Here is a 21,245-nt window from a genome sequence, read left to right on the forward strand (position 1 = left end):
TCCTGGCTGCAGCACCAAGAGCCTTTCATCCACCCAGCTCAGAATAACAGGGAGAAAAAGCAGAAAGAAAGAATTAGTAGAAGAAAGATAGAGAGAGGGAAAGAAAGGAAGAAGGGAAGAAAGGAAGGAAGGAAGGAAGAAAGAAAGAAAGGAGGGAGGGAGTGAGGAAGGATGGAAAGAAAGAAGGAAAGAAAGGAGGGAGGGAGGGAGCAATGAAAGCAAAAGGAAGAGTGAATGGAACAAGGGAGGGAGGGAGGGAGGAAGGAAAGAAAGAAAGAAAGACAGGAGGGAGGGAGGGAGGAAGGAAAGAAAAAGAAAGTGGAAAGAAGAAGGGTGGGAGGGAGGGAGGAAAGAAAAAGAAAGAAGGAAAGGAAGAGCAGAGGGAGGGAGGGAGGAAGGGAAGGTAGGAAAAAAAGAAAGAGCAGGTAAAGTAAAATAGAATAAAGTATGAAATATAGTAGCGTTATTAAAATTAGAAAGTAATTATTGAAAAAAAAAAAAAAAAAACGGACCGATAGAACCCTGGGACATATGGTGGAAGCAAAGCTATACCGAGAGAATCTTACACAGAAGATTACACATACACATTCACAAAAAGAGAGCAGGGGGAAAAATCAAAAATCTTGCTCTCCAAGCCCACCTCCTCAATTTGGGATAATTTGTTGTAAAAAGAGGAAAAGGGCAAGAAGTCTGAAATCTTGCTCTCTAAGTCCACCTCCTTACTTTGGAATAATTCGTTGTAAAAAGAGGAAAAGGGGGGAAAGTCTTAAATCTTGTCCTCAAAGTCCACTTCCTCAATTTGGGATGATTCGCTGTCCATTCATGCACTCCACAGACGCAGGGCACATCAAATGGACCGTGGAGCTTTAATCCGCTGCCTCCGAGGCTGCACAGAGAGATTTCCCTGACTCTGCTCTCACAGCTCCCGGGTCTCAGCCTTGGACCTGGCCCCGCCTCTGTGCGTAGGTCGCCGGAGGGCGTCCGTTCTTCGCTCAGACAGGACGGGTTTAAAGGAGCCGCTGATTCGGGGGCTCTGGCTCACTCATGCAGAGGGGAGGGAGGGGAGCGCAGTGTGGGGCGGGCCTGCGGAGGCAGAGGCCGGCGTGACGTTGCAGCAGCCCGTGGCGCTCCGTGCGCTTTCCCGGGAAAGCCGTCCCCGGGTCTCGGGACCCCGGCAGTGGCGGGGTGCACAGGTCCCCCGGAAGGCGGGGCGGAAAGTGACCTGCGCTCGCACACAGGCCCCGCGGCTGCGGCGGCGGCGGGCGGCGGCAGGCGGTGGCGGGCCGCGGGGGCGGCGGCGGCAGCGGGCCGCGGCGGCCGCGGCGGCAGGCGGCGGCGGTGGCGGGCCGCGGGGGCGGCGGCGGCAGCGGGCCGCGGCGGCCGCGGCGGCGGGCGGCGGCAGGCGGCGGCGGTGGCGGGCCGCGGGGGCGGCGGCGGCAGCGGGCCGCGGCGGCGGCGTAGCATTTGTTTTAAAGCTGGTTTTGTGGTGCTGAATTCTCTTAGCTTTTGCTTGTCTGTAAAGGTTTTAATTTCTCTGTTGAATCTGAATGAGATCCTTGCTGGGTAGAGTAATCTTGGTTGTAGTTTTTTCCCTTTCATCACTTTAAATATGTTCTGCCACTCCGTTCTGGCTTGCAGAGTTTCTGCTGAAAAATGAGCTGTTAACCTTATGGAGATTCCCTTGTGTGTTATTTTTTGCTTTTCCCTGCTGCTTTTAATATTTTTTCTTTGTATTTAATTTTTGATAGTTTGATTAACATGTGTCTCAGCATGTTTCTCTTTGGGTTTATCCTGTATGGTACTCTCTGTGCTTCCTGGACTTGATTGACTATTTCCTTTCCCATATTAGGCAAGCTTTTGAACATAATCTCTTCAAATATTTTCTCAGACCCTTTCTTTCTCTCTTCCTCTTCTGGGACCCCTATAATTCGAATGTTGGTGTGTTTAATATTGTCCCAGAGGTCTCTGAGACTGTCCTCAATTCATTTCATTCTTTTTTCTTTATTCTTCTCCCTGGCAGTTATTTCCACCATTTTATCTTCCAGCTCACTTATCTGTTGTTGTGCCTCAGTTATTCTGCTATTGAGCCCTTCTGGAGAATTTTTAATTTCATTTATTGTGTTGTTCATCACTGTTTGTTTGCTCTTTAGTTCTTCTAGATCCTCGTTAAATGTTTCTTGTATTTTCTCCATTCTGTTAACAAGATTTTCGATCATCTTTACTATCATTACTCTGAATTCGTTTTCAGGTAGGTTGTGTATTTCGTCTTCATTTAGTTGGTCTTGTAGGTTTTTACCTTGCTCCTTCATCTGTAACAAAATTTTTTGTCATTTCATTTTTTTTTTTTTTGGATGGGTGGTGCTATATTCCTGTCTTACTGGTTGTTTGGCCTGATACCTCCAGCACTGGAGTTTGCAGGCAGTTGGATAGAGCTAGGTCTTGGTGCTGAGATGAGGACCTCTGGGAGGCCTCACTCTGATTGATATTCCCTGGATCTAAGGTTCTCTGTTAGTCCAGAAGTTTGGACTTGGAGCTCCCACCACAGGAACTCAGGCCTGACCTCCAGCTTGGGAATCAAGATCCCGCAAGCCAGTCACTGAGGGTTCCTCCCACCCCCTTAGGTGCCCATGGTCCCCCACCGGTGCCTGGTAGGTACCCTAGTTGTGTCGCTATTACTTTCTTCTGTGAAACCAGTTGACATCAGTAATACTGACATTAATTGCTTACTTATGTTTGCGTTTTTTTTTTTTCTTTCAGCAGGTGCCTATTTTTTGGCACCAACTTAAAGTAACTTATGAAATTTTGCACGGGTAAAATATTTCTCAACCAATTTAAATAAATTGTTCTTAACTTTTTCTTTCTCATTGTATCACTAAACAATCATGTACTGACCATCTGCTGGGTGCCAAACTCTCTACTAGGTATTAGGGGTTCAATTATGACCAAACCACCTGATACTTCTTTTCCCATACATATCTCACCCCTAAAGTTCTAGGGCATAGGCAGATCTAGTAGAGAAACATGTATATATTTAAGTCTTTGGTTCTGCACACAGAATCTTCCCATGAGAGACAGTCATTAACCATAAATATAACAAGAAATACCTTATGTTATTAGATGATTCTCACATAATTCTCTTACATGTTAATATGTTCACAGGCTTGGGATTTCTTCTGATCGATTCTTTCTAATATTATTTTTCTTCTGGCTTGAATTTCTGTATGAGTCAAGGATATGCTTTTTGTTTCTAACCAGAAAATAGGTTTATAAAGAAAACACCACATTTTTATGATTTTTGTGGGCTCCAGTATATGCAACAACATTGTGATTTCTTTCTTAAAAATAATGGTATTTATTTTAAAACTAAGCTGAAATGCTCTTTCTTCTGCCTTGCCTATAAGTATGCTCAGAGATTCTAAAGCAACAAATGTCATGTCTGATGTTCTTTGTAGAATTTATCAGCATCTTTTTCCTAATTCTAGAGTTTATTGCTTAGCTAAAACTTTCTCCCCTGAAACTATCATGTCTCTGGTTCCACAGTTCTGTAATTTTTTTAAAGGACCTAACCAACACAAATGCATTGTTAAGGCAGTAGACTTGTTGATGTACTTGTAACAACTTAGATCATTAATGAAGCAAGCAGATACAGTATGCTCTTAGATGAGTTTCCCAAAAGTAAATAAGTACACATATTACTCAGCCATTGCAAAGAATGAAATAATGCCATTTGCAGCAACAGGGATGGACCTAGAGATTGTCATACTGAGTGAAATAAGTCAGACAGAGAAAGAGAAATGTTGTATTATATCGCTTATATGTAGAATCTGAAAAGAAATGATACAAATGAACTTATATACAAAACACAAACATACTCAGACTTAGAGAAGGAACTTATGGTTACCACTGGGGAAGGGACAGTTAGGGAGTTTGGGATTGACATGTACACACTGCTATATTTAAAATGGATTACCAACAGGAACCTACTGTAAAGCACAGGGAACTCTGCTCAATATTATGTAACAACCTAAATGGGAAAAGAATTTGAAAAAGAATAGATACAGGAAGGAATTTGAGAAAGAATAGATACACGTATATGTGTAACTGAATCACTGCTGTATACCTGAAACTAACACAACATTGTTAATCAACTATACTCCAATATAAAATAAAGTTTGTTTTTTTTAATAAATAAATACACAGGCTTGGGATTTCTTTGTAGCCCAAATATGACACCTCCATGTTACCCACCCTACCCCATTGAGCATGATAAGGAGTTAATGATGATCCAGTGAGCATTATGCTTCAGTGAATAACAATCCCATATCTGCATGGAATTGGATTTTTTTGCTTAGAACCTTAAATTTTTTGTTTTTTGTTTTTTGCGGTACGCGGGCCTCTCACTGTTGTGGCCTCTCCCGTTGTGGAGCACAGGCTCCGGACGCGCAGGCTCAGCAGCCACGGCTCATGGGCCCAGCTGCTCCGCGGCATGTGGGATCCTCCTGGACCAGGGCACGCAGGCGGACTCTCAACCACTGCACCACCAGGGAAGCCCAAGAACCTTAATTTTTAATTAACTGGTTGTGGTATGAAGTGCATCACTTCTATGAATGATTTTTCAGTTAACATAATTATCTTTTAAGAAAACAGGAAGAAATAAGTTTAGATAGCTGATCCTCAAAAATGCACTTGCCTTTTAAGATCATTTTGTGCCTGAGTTTCATTTCAGTTGTTATTTATACAACCATATATATTCTGGTGTAGCAAATTATCTGAACTAGGGTTCTAACCAACTTTAGTTTTTTTTTTAAAGTAAGGTAATACAAAGTATCTAATAACTTAAAATTCACATAACTTCCTGAGTTAAGAAAATCTCAAAAGTGATGCCTGCCTTTTCATTTTCTTACAAGTATAATTTGCAAAGTAGAAAGTTTTAATTTTGATCAAGTCAAATTTATCCATTTTAATTTTATAGCTAGTGCTTTTTGTGTCCTAAGAAATCTTTACCTACTGCCAAGGTCATGAAGATAATCTCTTATGTTCTCTTCAATTTCATTGATCTGTGTCTCTCCCTCAGTCAGTACCAAACTGTCTTGATTACTGTAGTTATATAGTAGGCCTTAATATCAGGTGAAGTGATACTTTCACTTTAATCTTCTCTTTCAAGATTGTCTTAACTATTCTAAGGTCTTTGCTTTTCTGTAGAAGTTTTAGAATAAGCTTATCTTTGTTTCCAAAGAACAAAGATAAGCTGGATTTTGTGCTGGATTTTGATAAGAATTGCATTTAATCTATAGATCAGTTTGGAGAGAATTGACATCTTTACTATTTCTGAGTCTTCCAGTGCATGAACACAGTATGTCTCTCCATTTATTTAGGTATTCTTTTATTTCTTTCATCAGCATTTAATAATTTTAAGCATCCTTAAATGTTTTAAGTTTATACCCAAGTATTTCACTTTCTTTGTATGATTATAAATGATATTATATTTTAAAAATTCAATTTCCATGTGTTTATTGTTAGTATACAGAAATATGATTAATTTTTATATTTTGATCTCATGTGCTTGCAACCTTGCTGAATTTGCTTAAGAGTCTAAGAGTATTTTTTATAGATTCCTTGGCATTTTCCATGTAGACATGTCATCTGAAAGTAGGAATAGTTTTTATTTCTTCCTTTCCAATCTGTATGCCTTTTATTTCTTTTTCTTGCTTTATTGACTAAGGTGGTGAAAATGGACATCACTGTCCATTTTGTATGGACATTTTGTATGATGTAAGCAGTAGGTTTTATCAAATATTTATCAAATTGAGAAAGATCCCCTTTATTCCTGGTTTGCTGAAAGTTTTTTTTTTTTAATCATGAACGGATGTTGTATTTGGTTAAATACTTTTTGAGGTCATTGATATCATACTAATTTTTCTTTGTTAACCTGTTGATGTATTGGATGACATTGATTTTCAAATATTGAACCAGCTTTACATACCCAGAATAACTCCCACTTGATTGTGGTATATAGTTCTTTTTATAATACATTTCTGTATTTAATTTGTTAATACTTTCTTGAGGATTTTTATATCTCTGTTCATGAGAGATATTGGTCTGTAGTTTTCTGGTTTTGTACTCTTTGTCTGGTTTTAGAGTCAGAGTAATACTGGCCACATAAAATAAGCTGGGAAGTGTTCCTCCTCTCCTATTTTTCTGAAAGAGACAGTGTAAAAATTCCTCTTAGTACTTCTTTAAGTGTTTGATAGAATTCTCCAGTGAAACAATCTGTGTGGGCCTGGAAATTTCTCTTTTTTAATTACAGACTCAATTTCTTTAATAGTTACAGGACTATTCAGGTGGGCTATTTTATCTTGGTTGAGTTTTGGTAGTTTGTGGTTTTCAAGGGATTCATCTGTTCTCAGTTTGCAAATTTATTAGTGTGAAGTTTTTTAAGGTATTCCCTTATATCTTTTTAATGACTGCAGAATATGTTTAATATCACCTGTTTCATTTCTTATATTAATTTGTGTTTTCCTTTTTTTAATCTTTGTCAGTCTTGCTAGAGATTTATCAATTTTATTGATCTTGTTAATCCTAGTGAAGGTTTTAATTTCATTGGTTTCTCCTCTTCCTCCTACTAGCTTTGGATTTATTTTGCTCTTTTTTTGGGGGGGGTGTGCGGTTAGGGTAGAAACTTAGAGTATTGATTTAAGACCTTTCCTATTTTCTAACTTAAGCATTTAAAGCTATTAATTTCTCTGTCAGCACTGCTTTACTATGTCTCAAAATTTTTGATATGTTGTATTTTTATTTTCATTGTTTAAGTTTTTATACCTTTGAGACTGTCTCTTTAACCCATACAAAAGATTTACACACTTGGAGATTTTCCTGTTCTTTCTGTTACTGATATCTAATTTGATTCCATAATGGACACAGAATGTACTCTATGATTTTTACTTGCTTTAGACTTAAATTGTTCTTCTTTCTCTAACTTCCTGGGTGAGGTTTACATTATTGATATTAGAGCTTTCTTCTTTTCTAATATTTGTATTTGTGCTGTAAATTTCCCTTTTGTACTGCTTTTGCCTCATCCCAGAATTTTTTGATCAGTTATATTTCATTTTCATTCAGTTCAAAATATTTTAATTTCTCTGGAGCTTGAAAAGACTGTGTGTTTTTCTGTTGCTGGATCGAGTATCTGTAAAGGTCAATTAGGTCCAGTTGATTAATGATGTTGAGTTCAACTATATTGTTTCTGATTTTCTGCTTTCTGGGTCTTTCAATTGCTTAAAGAGGGGTGTCAAAGTCTCCAGCTCTAACAGCAAGTTTGTCTGTTTCTTCTTGAAGTTCTGTCAGTTTTTGCATCATATTTTTTTTTTTTTTCTTTTTGCGGTATGTGGGCCTCTCACTGTTGCGGCCTCTCCCGTTGCGGAGCACAGGCTCCGGACGCACAGGCCCAGCGGCCATGGCTCACGGGCCCAGCCGCTCCGCGGCATATGGGATCCTCCCAGACCGGGGCACGAACCCGTATCCCCTGCATCGGCAGGCGGACTCTCAACCACTGCGCCACCAGGGAGGCCCGCATCATATGTTTTGATGCTCTGTTTTTAGCTTCATACACTTTTCACATTGTTATGTCTTCTTGGAGAATTGACCCCTTTATTATGTAATGCTCCTCTTTATTTCTGATAGTTTTCCCTGTCCTGAAGTCTGCTTTGTCTGTAACAAAATAGCTATTCCATCTTTCTTTTGATTAGTGTTAACATTATATATCTTTCACCATCCCTTTACTTTCAACCAATCTGCATTTTTATGTTTAAAGTGAGTTCCTTGTACACAACATTTAATTGGGTATTGTTTTTCCATCCACTCAGTCTCTGTCTTTTCATTAGTACATTTAGACCATTCACATTTAAAGTGATTATTGACTTAGTTGGATTAATAGCTACTGTGTTTGTAACTTTTCTATTTTTTGTATTTGTTCTTTTCCTACTTCTCTTTGCCTTTTTTGATTTTATTGAGCATTTTATGTGCTTGGGTTTTATCTCCTCTCATAGCATATCAGTTATACTTCTTTTCTAAAAATTTGCAGTAGTTTCCTTAGAGTTTACAATATACATTTTAAACAATCTAACTCCACCTTCAAACGATACACTATACTGCTCCACTTGTAGTACAGGTACTTTGTCACAGAATAATCCTAATTCCTCCCTGGCAAACTTCATGACATTGCTGTCATTCATTTCACTATTCATCTGTTGTAATCATGCAGTACATTGTTACCCTTATTACGTGAAACAAGTTAATTTTTAGATCGATTGAAATTATAAAAATTAAAGATTTTATTTAACTTTATTCCTTCTCCAACAACCTTCCTATTTATTTATTTATTCATTTTATTCTGAAGAATGTTTTTATTTTTAAAATTTTTATTGACGTATAGTTGATTTACAATATTACATTAATTTCAGGTGTACAACACAGTGATTCAATATTTTTATAGATTATACTCCATTTAAAATTATTATAAATACTGGCTATATTCCCTGTACTGTACAATATATCCTTATAGCTTATTTATTTTATACATAGTAGTTTATACCTCTTAATCTCCTGTCTATCTTACCCCTTCCCCTTTCCCTCTCACTGGTAATAACTAGTTTGATCTCTATATTTATGATTCTGTTTCTGTTTTGTTATATATATTCTTTGTTTTATTCTTTAGATTCCACGTATAAGTGATAACACATAGTATTTGTCTTTCTCTGTCTGACTAATTTCACTTAACATAATACTCTCCAGGTCCATCCATGTTGCTGCAAATGGCAGAATTTCATTATTTTTTATGGCTGAATTATATTCCATTCTGTATCTTAGCTATTGTAAATAATGCTGCTATGAACATTGGGGTGTATGTATCTTTTCTTGTTTTCTTTGGTTGTATACCCAGGAGTGGAATTGCTGGATGATATGGTAGATCTATTTTTAGTTTTTTGAGGCACCTCCATACTGTTTTCCATAGTGGCTGCACCAATTTACATTCCCGCCAGAAGTGTGCTAGGCTTCCCTTTTCTCCACATCCTTGCCAGTATTTGTTATTTGTAGACGTTTCAATGATAGCCATTCTGACAGATGTGAGGTGCTATCTCATTTTGGTTTTGATTTGCATTTATCTGATGATTAGCAATGTTGAACATCTTTTCATGTGCCTGTTAACCATCTGTATATCTTCTTTTGAAAACTGCCCATTCATGTTTTCTGCCCATTGTTTAATCAGGTTGTTTGTTTTTGTTGTTTGTTTGTTTTTGATACTGAGTTGTATGAGCTGTTTATATATTTTGGGTATTAACCCCTTATTGGTCATATCATTAGCAAATATTTTCTCCAGTTCAGTAGGTTGTCTTTTCATTATGTTGATAGTTTCATTTGCTGTGCAAAAGCTTTTAAGTTTAAGTAGGTCCCATATGTTCATTTTTGCTTTTGTTTCCTTTGCTTTAAGAGACAGATCCCCAAAAAATGTTGCTACAATTTATGTCAAAAGTGTTCTGCCTATGTTTTCTTCTAGGAGTTTTATGGTTTCCAGTCTTAAATTTAGGTCTTTAATCCATTTTGAGTTTATTTCTGTATATGGGGTGAGGAAATGTTCTAATCTCATTCCTTTACATGTAGCTGTCAGTTTTTCCAGCACCACTTGCTGAGAGACTGTCTTTTCTCCATTGCATACTCTTGCCTCCGTTGTCATAGATTAATTGACCATAGGTGCATGGGTTTATACCTGGGCTTTCTTTTCTGTTCCATTGATCTATGTGTCTGTTTTTGTGCCAATACCATACTGTTTTGATGACTGTAGCTTTGTAGTATAGTTTGAAGTCAGGAAGCATCCAGCTTTGTTCTTTTTTCTCAAGATTGTTTTGGCAGTTCAGGGTCTTTTGTGGTCATACTGAGTGAAGTAAGTCAGACAGAGAAAGACAAATATTATATATACTTATATATGGAATCTAAAAAAAGGGCACAGATGAACTTATTTACAAAACAGAAGTAGAGTCACAGATGTAGAAAACAAACTTATGGCTACCAGGGGGTAAGGTGGGGAGGAATAAATTGGGAGATTGGAATTGACATATACACCCTACTATATATAAAACAGATAACTAGTAAGGACCTACTGTATAAATGTGAATGGATTCAATTCCTCAAAAGAGATTCTTATGTCTTAAGTTGTGTTAAGGCAGAGAGAGAGAGGGAGGGAGAGAAAGAGAGAGAGAAGGTGAAAGCAAGAGAGGAAAGAATACCTTAAAACAAAATTACTTAAACTTTTGAAGACAAAAAGCTAAATTACACCAAAACAAGACAAACAAACAAAGTGGGAACAGCAGTATTATTATTGACAAACTAAAATTCAAGTTGAAAAGTATTAAATGAAAAAAATAGATTAAAAAATAAATTTTAGGGGCCTCCCTGGTGGCGCAGTGGTTGAGAGTCTGCCTGCCGATGCAGGGGATACGGGTTCGTGCCCCGGTCTGGGAGGATCCCATATGCCGCGGAGCGGCTGGGCCCGTGAGCCATGGCCGCTGGGCCTGCGCGTCCGGAGCCTGTGCTCCACAACGGGAGAGGCCACAACAGTGAGAGTCCCGCATACCGCAAAAAATAAATAAATAAATAAATAAATAAATAAATAAATAAATTTTAGGATTATTTGGTCTAGTTCTGTGAAAAATGTTCTGGGTATTTTGATAAGGATAACATTAAATCTGTAGATTGCCTTGGGTAGTATGGACATTTTAACAGTATTAATTCTTCCAATCCATGAAAAGAGGGTATCTTTTATATGTATCATCTTCAATTTCCTTCATCAATGTCTTATAGTTTTCAGAGTATAAGTCTTTCACCCTCTTGGTTAAATTTATTTCTAGGCATTTTATTCTTTTTGATGCAACTGTAGAAGAGATTATTTTCTTGAATTCTCTTTCTGATAGTCCATTATTAGTATTGATAAGCAACATATTTCTGTATATTAATCTTGTATCCTGCAACTTTACTGAATTCATTTATTCTAATTTTGTGTGTGTGTGGAGATTTTAGAATTTTCTATATATAGTATCATGTCATCCCTAGTTTTATTTAGATCTGAATCTTTTTTTTTTTGCGGTACATGGGCCTCTCACTGTTGTGGCCTCTCCCATTGCAGAGCACAGGCTCCAGATGCGCAGGCTCAGCGGCCATGGCTCATGGGCCCAGCTGCTCCGCGGCATGTGGGATCTTCCCAGACTGGGGCACGAACCCGTGTCCCCTGCATCGGCAGGCAGACTCTCAACCACTGCACCACCAGGGAAGCCCTAGATCTGAATTTTTTACCTATACCCTTTTCCTCTCCCTGAAGAATTCCTTTCAACCTTTCTTGCAGGACAAGTTCGCTGGCAATGAATTCCCTCAGTTCTCAGTTTGTTTGAAAAAGTCTTTATACTCCTTTACTTTTGTAGGATAATTTCACTGGATATAAAATTCTAGGTTAGTGATTTTTTTTTCTTTGAGCACACTAAATATTTCACTCCACTCTCTTCTTGCTTGCATGGTTCTAATAAGAAGTCTACTGTGTCTTATACTTGTTCCTCTGTAGGTAATTTTTTTTCTCCTCTGGCTTTCTTCTAAGATTTCCTTTTTCTTTGGTTTTCTCCAGTTTGATATTTCTTTTTTTTTTTTCATTGAAGTATAGGTGACTTACAGTGTTGCTATACAGAAAGTGATTTTAAGTTTTATATATGTGTGTGTGTGTGTGTGTACTTTTCCATTATGGTTTTCACAGGATTATGACTATAGTTCCCTGTGCTATGCAGTAGGACCTTGTTGTTTGTCCATTCTATATTTACTAGTTTGCATCTGCTAACTCCAAACTCCCAATCCATCCCTCTTCCACTCTCCTCCCCTTTGGCAGCCACATATCTGTTCTCTATGTCTGTGAGTCTGTTCTGTTTCATAGATATGTTCATTTGTGTCATATTTTAGATTCCACATATAAGTGATAGAATATAATATTTCTTATGTGTAGTGTTTTTGTTTTTGATTTTTATCCTGCTTGGTGTTATTAAGTTTCTGGATCTGTCATTAATTTTGTAAAGTCCTTAACCATTATTACTTCAAATTCTTCTCTTCTTCTCTTTTCTCTCCTTTTCTTTCTAGTATTCTAATTATGCATATCTTGCACCTTTAGAAATTGTCCCACAGATCGTGGATTTTCTGTTCTATTTTTTTTTAATTCCCTGTGATAATTCTAACATCTCTGTCATATCTGAGTCTGGTTCTGAGGTTTCCTTTGTCTCTTCAGCATGTGCTTTTTCTTGCCTTTTGGCATCTCTTGTAATTTTTTTGTTGAAAGACAGACATATGGGGTAATAAGAGCTGAGCTAAATAGGCATTTAGTGTGAGATTTTATTTTAATCTGGCTAGGAGCTGAGCTGTTTTATGTTTGCTCTAGTAGGTACTAGAGGCTTCAGATTGAAATTCAGATTCCTTTAGTGTCCTTTTATGATTCTCCTTGCTTAACTTTGGGCTTCCCTGTATACTCCTCAGAGAGCCTGCATCTTGTATGTGTTTTTGTTTTTGTTTTTAAATGCAAAATCTTAATGGGAATGCATTTCTCTCATAACATTCTTCATTCTCTCCTATTTTCTCACGACTTTTCTTCCGTACTCCTATATAGTTTAAAAACTAGATCCTCGCCTCAATATTCTGTCAAACCCAGGCTGCACTGTTGGTAAATGAGCTTTAGGAACATGGTGAGCCCCCTTCCGCCAACACCCTCAGGACTGCCCACTGCACCCCCTGCAGGCCCCTGGGTGGGCCCAGTAAGATGAACCCAAGGTTTAATAGTGCTGGGATTTTATTTATTTTGCTTTTTTATTTTTATTAATTTATTTATTTTAAAATTGTATTTTAGAGTATGGTTGATTTACAATGTTGTGTTAATTTCAGGTGTACAGCAGAGTGATTCATTTATACATATACATATTTCCATTCTTTTTCAGATTCTTTTCCCATATAGGTTATTACAGAATATTGAGTAGAGTTTCTTGTGCTATATAGTAGATCCTTGTTGATTATCTATTTTATATACAGTAGTGTGTATTTGTTAATCCCAAATTCCTAATTTATCCCTCCCCACCATGTTTCCCCTTTGGTAACCATAAGTTTGTTTTCAATGTCTGTGAGTCTGTTTCTGTTTTGTAAACAAGTTCATTTGTATCATTTCTTTTAGATTCCACATATAAGTGATGTCATATGATATTTGTCTTTCTCTGTCTGACTTACTTCACTTAGTATAATAATCTCTAAGTCCATCCATATTGCTGCAAATGGCATTATTTCATTCTTTTTTATGGCTGAGTAATATTCCATGTATATATGTAGTACATCTTCTTTATCCATTCCTCTGTTGATGGACATTTAGGTTGCTTCCATATCTTGGCTATTGTAAACGGTGCTGCAATGAACACTGGGGTGCATGTATCTTTTTGAACTACGGTTTTCTCCAGATATATGCCCAGGAGTGGGATTGCCAGATCATATGGTAGTTCTATTTTTAGTTTTTTAAGGAACCTCCATGCTGTTCTCCATAGTGGTTGCACCAATTTACATTCCCACCAACAGTGTAGGAAGGTTCCATTTTCTCCACACCCTCTCCAGCATTTATTGTGTGTAGACATTTTGATGATGGCTCTTCTGACTGGTGTGAGGTGGTACCTCATTGTAGTTTTGATTTCCATTTCTCCAGTAATTAGTGATGTTGAGCATCTTTTCATGTGCTTTTTGTCTTCTTTGGAGAAATGTTTATTTAGATCTTCTGCCTATTTTTGATTGGGTTATTTGTTTTTTGATATAGAGCTGCATGAGCTGTTTGTATATTTTGAAGATTAATCCCTTGTCAGTTGCTTTGTTTGCAGATATTTTCTCCCATTCTATGGGTTGTCTTTTCATTTTGTTTATGGTTTCCTTTGCTGTGCAAAAACTTTTAAGTTTAATTAGGTCCCATTTGTTTATTTTTATTTTCATTACTCTTAGGAGGTGGATGCAAAAAATATTGATGCGATTTATGTCAAACAGTGTTCTGCCTATGTTTTCTTCTAAGAGTTTTATAGTATCCAGCCTTACATTTAGGTCTTTAATCCATTTTGAGTTTATTTTTGTGTAGGGTGTTAGAGAATGTTCTAATTTCTTTCTTTTTTTTTTTTTTTACATGTAGCTGTTTAGTTTTCCCAGCACCACTTATTGAAGAGACTGTCTTTTCTCCATTGTATATTCTTGCCTCCTTTGTCATAGATTAATTGACTATAGGTGTGTGAGTTTATTTCTGGGTTTTCTATCCTGTTCTGTTGATCTATATTTCTGTTTTTGTGCCAGTACCATACTGTTTTGATGACTGTAGCTTTGTATTATAATCTGAAGTCAGGGAGCCTGATTCCTCGAGCTCCATTTTTCTTTCTCAGGATTCCTTTGGCTATTTGGGGTCTTTTGTGTTTCCATACAAATTTAAAAAATTTTTGTTCTAGTTCTGTGAAAAATGCCATTGGTAATTTGATAGGGATTGCATTGAATCTGTAAACTGCCTTGGATAGAATTGTCATTTTGACAATATTGATTGTTCCAATCCAAGAACATGGCATATCTTTCCATCTATTTGTGTCATCTTCAATTTCTTTCATTACTGTCTTACAGTTTTCAGAGTATAGGTCTTTTGCCTCCTTAGGTAGGTTTATTCCTAGGTATTTCATTCTTTTTGATGCAGTGGTAAATGGGATTGTTTCCTTAATTTCTCTTTCTGATCTTTCATTGTTAGTGTATAGGAATGCAAGAGATTTCTGTGTATCCATTTTATCTATAATCCACTGTCCTTATGCTGGAGGCCATTTACTCTGGTGGTAAATGAGGGAAGGAAATGTTCTAAATTTTATGATTATACCATTATTTTAGTGGGCCTGTATTTCTAGGCTGTGACCTTCATAAATTTTTCTCATCTTGTATAGTTTGTTTTCCCCTCTTAGGTGAGATGGGCAGACTAAAGGGGGCTGGGGTGGGAAGAATGCCCTTCCGCACCTGGGATAAGGCTCTGGTAAACTCTTTCTCTGGAGAACAGTCCTTTGTTATGGAGGATTCTCTGGACATGTTACATAATGACTACTCTTTTTCTCTTCCTGAATGAGCAACAAGGGGATCTTTTACGGATTTTCACCATGATAGCCTCTAGGGTTTCTATAGGTAAAACCTAAGAATGTGTGTGTGTCACCCTAACATTTCAGCCTCAGGAGTATCTCACTCTCAGGCTTGTCCACACTCAGCCTCCAGCAATTCTAGCATCTTCTGTCCAGGTAAGCAAGTCTCAGCTGTGCCTCTGGAGTCACCTGTCTCACCAGATTTTGAAGTTGCAGTTTGCCCTATGACCTCAGTTCTCTGGTGAGTGGAGAAAAGTTGTTGATTTTCAATTTGTTCAGCCTGTTCTTGTAAGAACAGGAGTGAGGACTTCTAGGCTCTTTATGTCAGAGATGAAACCAGATGTGTTCTCTGTATATAATTTCAGTTCTTTCAAATTTGTGAGGCTTGTTCTTTGGCACAGAATATAGTCTGTCCTGGTGAATATTCCATGGGCTTTTAGAAAGAAAAAAAAAATGTGTACTTTGTTGCTGTTGGGTGGAGTGTTTTGTATATGTCAATTAGATTCTTTGGCTCATTGAGTTGTTCAGTTCTTCTACACCTGTGCTGATTTTCTGTCTGGTAGTTCTATCAGTTGCTAAGAGTAAAGAAGTTGAAGTTCCCACTCTAATTGTGAGTTTATCTATTTCTCCTTTTACTTCTCTTATTTTTTAACAGCTTTATTGAGATAATTTACATACCATACAATTCACCCATTTAAAGTATACAAATCAGCAGTTTTTACTGTAGTCACAGATACGTGCAACTAGTACCACAGACAGTTTTAGAACGTTTTTCTCACCGTAAGAGAAACCTTGTACCCTTTATCTATCACCTCTCTCTTTCCCCATACCTAGCCCTAAGCAACTAGGTATTTACTTTCTATAGAAATTGATGGATTTCTCTGTCCTAATCCTTTGGATAGGGATAACAGGCTTTTCTTGGGGTTTTGGGGGGGGTTGTTTTTTTTGTTGTGTTTTGTTTTGTTTTGTTTTGTTTTGTTGACTCTGCCTGTTGGTGGTTCTAGGTTGGAAGCTCCTACAGCATCCTATCTGAAGTATATGGGAGGCACTAAGGAAGCCTCGGGAGTTTACCATTGCTGTGTTGCTTCTCAAGTCCCAGGGTCATAGTCTGTCTATCTTCATTCTGTCTTTCAGAGTCTTCCAATGCTTGTTTGTTGTATTATGACCAGGGTGTTTAATTGTAAGAGAAAGGACCTTGGAAGATTGGGGCTCCCAAAATGTGTTTTGCCTCCAAAATCCAAAGGGACCCACAAATGTGTATCTGTTTCTTCGAATGGGCAGTTCTGGATGTAACTCTTCTTTTCTGTTTGAAACTTTACCAATGTAGCAGACACCTGAGCTTTTGCAGGCTTTCTCTCTCGCCTCTAGTAGGCATGTGTCATATTAAGTATCAGGTGTGCTTGCTACTTCCAGTTTGATTTCCCCTCACCAATACATATATTAATGTCTTTAGTGAAGGGACTGTCTTCCTGACCCTCCCAGAGGTTTCCAGGTGGTGTCTGAGCAGGTTAGGCCGCATTGGATCCACTTCAACATTCCCATTTCTCTAAGCCTTTGATCTCCTCCCTCTAGACTGTGCAATGGAAGTTCTAGCATCTCTGTCTCATTGACTGTAGGCCTCTACTGAATCAAGACTTCTACTAACCATTATACGTACTCATACTAACACATTAAATGCTGAGGCCTCGTGAAGCACCCTTCTTGGCCTGATCCAACCTTAGACTTATTCTCACTGGCTAATGTATTATACTTAGACTCCATTTCCATGCTTACTCTCCAGATTCCTGCAAATAAAATTTGGCAGGATTCTACAACTCCTTCATGTACATAATCTCTCCCAGGAGCAGCCCTTGCAATTAACTCTCAATCATGCTGGGATTTTGCTCTCTCTATGGCCCTAGAGGCAGGGAGTATTGTTCCTGCCTGAAGAAGATAGGGATTTCCTTTTTAGGTAACCACACCAGATGAAGTCAGTGAAATCTTTTTATTCAAGTGAATGCTTGTTTTCTTAGATGGTAAGAAGGGCTGTTTCTGATGTGAAGAAATGTTTAGAGATATTAGAGGTTTAAGGTCCTTAGCTTTGTGTCTACACAAAGGTTTCCATCTCAATTCTTAAGTCCTCACCCCTTCCCAACCAGAACCTTTACCTTAGTGTAAGAGACTTAGCATAAGTATACTTTTACCTGGCATGTGATTCTGCAGCCTGTACATTCAGGCCTCAGGCATGTCCCTCCCACAGCTTCATAAAATAAGAATTCCTTTAAGGCCACCATAGAAACTTTCTGATTCTCTACCTATGCCTTGAGTTAAGAGTTCAAGAAGACACTAAGCTTATCTATTTTTTTTTTTTTTTGGAAGGGGGTTGGGATTTGGGGAATCTCTTGAAGCAGTCAAAAGAAGCCATCTCCCTCCACAATCTTTGAATTCACCATGATGCCACAACAATCAAGTGCCACAGCACTTGATCTCCCAGTGCCTTACCCTCCACTGGCAGTCTTAGTGATAATTTGAGTAATCGTGATACCACAACTTCAAGTTATCAGTGATTTCCCACTTTTCCCTGGTAATGAGGTCATTCATGCAGTTACCAACCCAATCCCAGAATCCCACTTTGATGGACTGTTTGCTTAGGCTACTCCCTACTAAATCAATCAGGGTACTGGCTGGAAAACACACAGAAGATGGGATTTTGAAGAGAAATTAATAGAGAAGGACTATTTACAGAAGTTCAGGCAAGGTTCAGAGCACCCACAAGGATGATAAAGTACCTGGGAACTTACAGCAGTAGGAAGGTTTACCATTCTTAACCTTTTAGCATGAAGGACAAAGGAAGATCTGGAGGCTGTTGAGACTTAGAGCCAGCAGGAGGGGCTGCCCAATAAAAGCTCTGGTCAGAGATGTAGAGATGGAGTGGGATAGAAATAGTCAATCTTTCCATAAAAGCAATGAAAAAACTGGCAAAACTTGTCAGAATTGAATTTTTCAGAACTCTGGAAATTAACAAAAGGCTTACAGCAATTCAGAGTGCATTTATTCAAGAAAAGTGACTGAATCTCAGAAAGAACAGAGACCTTTGTGATATTTTAACCTATAGTCCCATCTTCTAGTCTTAACCTTGAAAACCAATAATCTGCCATCACAGTTAAAACCATCAGGCGGGCAGCAACTGGAAAGGGGTGGAAGGAAGTTGGAGCATCTTCAAAGGGTGTTTCACTGAAAAACCCTACTTGGAAGCCTGTCTTTATTTCCTCAGTCAGAGATCACCAGTGCAAAAAGCCTCTTCTCTGAGGGTATTTGTTAAAAATTGTCAAAACAATTACAGGCAATTGCTTAACTTCACAGATGCCTGAGGCAGTGGGTAACTGTTGGGGCAAACAACAGACTAGCCATAAAGCTGAAAAGGAGGGCTTCCCTGGTGGCGCAGTGGTTGGCAGTCCTCCTGCCGATGCAGGGGACACGGGTTCGTGCCCTGGTCCAGGAAGATACCACATGCTGCAGAGTGGCTGGGCCCATGAGCCATGGCCGTTGGGCCTGCACGTCCAGAGCCTGTGCTCTGCAACGGGAGAGGCCACAACAGTGAGAGGCCCGCATACGGCAAAAAAAAAAAAAAAAAAAGCTGAAAAGGAAAATTGGGGGAGTAAGCTTTCCACAGGGGCTTTGAAAAGCACTAATATTTCTAGGAGTATGTAAGGTCATGTGCATGCAAAAGGATGTGAGCATGCTCAGAAAAGACCCAAGAAGGCCCTGAACTCTCACCTCTGCTTGCAGGAAGTGAGACTCTGTGCAAGCAGGAAGTGAAGGCTAAGGCAGAGTTGTCAACTGCCTGGTTGAGTGTGACTGGAGCCTAGTGAGAACTAGAGCCATACAGGAGGGTCCATCCAGGGAAGCTTTATCCTCACATCAGCCAAACCTAGCTGGAACCAGTTGGTAAGGGAATCCTGGATTAGTACAAAAATCTAAGGCAAGAGAACCCATAGAAGTAGGTCTAGCTCTTGCCTTGAGATCTTTGATCATCCAAGATGAAATAATGGCAAAGCCTTTATTGGAGAATTGTGGTGACCCAGGGAAAAATAAAGCCTACGGAGAAACAAAATTATCAATGGTTACCAGAGACTTGTCACGGGGTTTGGGGGATGGGGGTTGGCTGCAAGTGGACACAAGGAACATTTGGGGATATGAGAAGTATTTTATATCTTGATGGTGGTGTTAGTTAAATAATTGCATATATTTCAAAACTCATTCAACTGTACACTTAAAATGGGTGAATTTTATTGTATGTTTGTATGTAACTATACCTCTATTAACTAGACTTTTTTTTAAAAAAAAGAAGAAAAAGAAAATATTCAACTTTTCTCTCTTCCTGCCCTTAACCCTCCTGCTATGCCTCCCTTGTCCTAATTCAGCCTGAAACCAGCAATCAGGCAGCTTTGGAGGTTGGGTCTGTAGAGGTCACCTTCTTGGATTACAGAGAAAGGCAAAGACTGAGTTGAGGGGTGAAGAAAAGAGAAAACAGTCAGCACAGGGAGTCCTGTGAAAACAAGAGTAGATTAATCTCTCCTCACCAGAGGATAGCACTTCTGGTGGGAAAACAAGGCATCCAACAACTGGAGCTGCCCAGATTGGGATCAGAGGGCTCATGACTAACTGCAGAAAGATGCCAAGCAGGAGTCTGAGATGGGATTCCTCTGCTGTGTGGGAGAAGACCCTTAAACTACGTGATTCAGATTCTGAAATTACCTCTATAAGCAATCTGTGGGCATACATTTGTAGGATAAATTCCTTAAAATTATGTTTTTTAAGCTCTTCGATATATATGTGTTCTAGCTAAATTGGTGACTTTTTCTATTACATGATTTTTATAACGTATTTCAAATTCTGTCATTGCACTGGTTCTAGTAAGCCGAATTCAGACTGTAACATGGAAAAAGCTTACTTTTCCTTAGCTGCTAACATAGGGATGTTACGTCATCTGAAAACTGCTAATAAAATAAGCACACACATACCTCACCTGATTCCAGTGCTCAGTTTTAAAAGGAATTTACATTTCTGTTGTGTACTCTGTTGACCATACCTAATCCTTTATTTTAACAAAGGAAGAGACTGTCTCTAATGGAAAGAATTCTGAGACTTTCCTTTTGAACTCACAGTGTCCTTCTCCCCCTCTTTCCCCTTCTAGGAGGACAACTGTGAGTTTTGTGGCTTACTGCTGCTCCACCCAGTGTCTGCAGACTTTTGACCTACTGAGTTGATAAACACTCAAGAGCCTCAGGAGTGTTGCCAGCTTGACACTGCAGTTGCCTGCATATCACACAGTGTGACAGAGGGACAGGAGAGTCCAGCCAGGCCCAACAGGCCCTTCCGATCTGTCCTGTCACACTTGGGGACTGCAGGACTCTGGAAATGTCATGATCGAGCTTCAGAGCTGAAATGTCTTCACCCTTCCCCCAAGTTGGAATATATCCTTCCCCATATTAAGAACCCTTTGTCTTCTGTGTTTTTCTTTTATGTCAGCGAGTCTCTTATGCAGACTATTTAGTTTGATGTGCCTCCCCAAATCTAATTTAGAGCAAGTTTAAGCTCCCTGAAGAACTGTAATTTGATAATATAACCAAATTAACTTTTGAACACACATACTTTCAGTGGTATCTGTAATCTTCTCATCTCTCTTTCTTTCCCCAGAGAATTATTCCCCAGAGGTTATTCTCCATGTTTTTAACAAATTTCAGTAAACCCTGTGACCTCAATAGTATTGAATAGCAGTGTGTGTGTGGCGGGGTGGGGGGTGGGGGTGGTGCCTGAGTTGGCTTTCAAGTTAGACTCCAGTAGGGGCTTCACGAGGGTCCTGGCACACACCCTCTGGAAAGTTACAACCTTGTTTATAAAGTTTTGCAACATATTAAGAGACTTTTGTGAGGGGTTTTAAAAATAAAACTGTAGATTATAAATGAAATACACACTTATTTTGAAAAACTACAGAAAAATAATTTTTGAATTTTATTTCCTGATAAGACTTTTTTATATGAGAAGAGGGACATATGAGGCTTTAAAAGATCTGAT

The 21,245-nt window shown here is 38.6% G+C and overlaps 1 protein-coding gene across 1 annotated transcript in view; it reads left to right on the forward strand.

Annotated features, from left to right (window-relative positions):
* LRRC28 (leucine rich repeat containing 28) overlaps positions 1–20,904 on the forward strand; it is a 206,049-nt gene extending 185,145 nt beyond the window's left edge. Inside the window, exon 10 of the mRNA XM_060095096.1 lies at positions 20,365–20,904. Coding sequence (XP_059951079.1) covers positions 20,365–20,437 — 73 coding nt within the window. The 3' untranslated portion in view covers positions 20,438–20,904. The remainder of the gene's footprint in view (positions 1–20,364) is intronic.
* The last annotated feature ends 341 nt before the right edge of the window (positions 20,905–21,245 follow it).

This window comes from Mesoplodon densirostris, chromosome 4 (assembly GCF_025265405.1).
Source record: "Mesoplodon densirostris isolate mMesDen1 chromosome 4, mMesDen1 primary haplotype, whole genome shotgun sequence".
NCBI classification, from domain to species: Eukaryota; Metazoa; Chordata; class Mammalia; order Artiodactyla; family Ziphiidae; genus Mesoplodon; species Mesoplodon densirostris.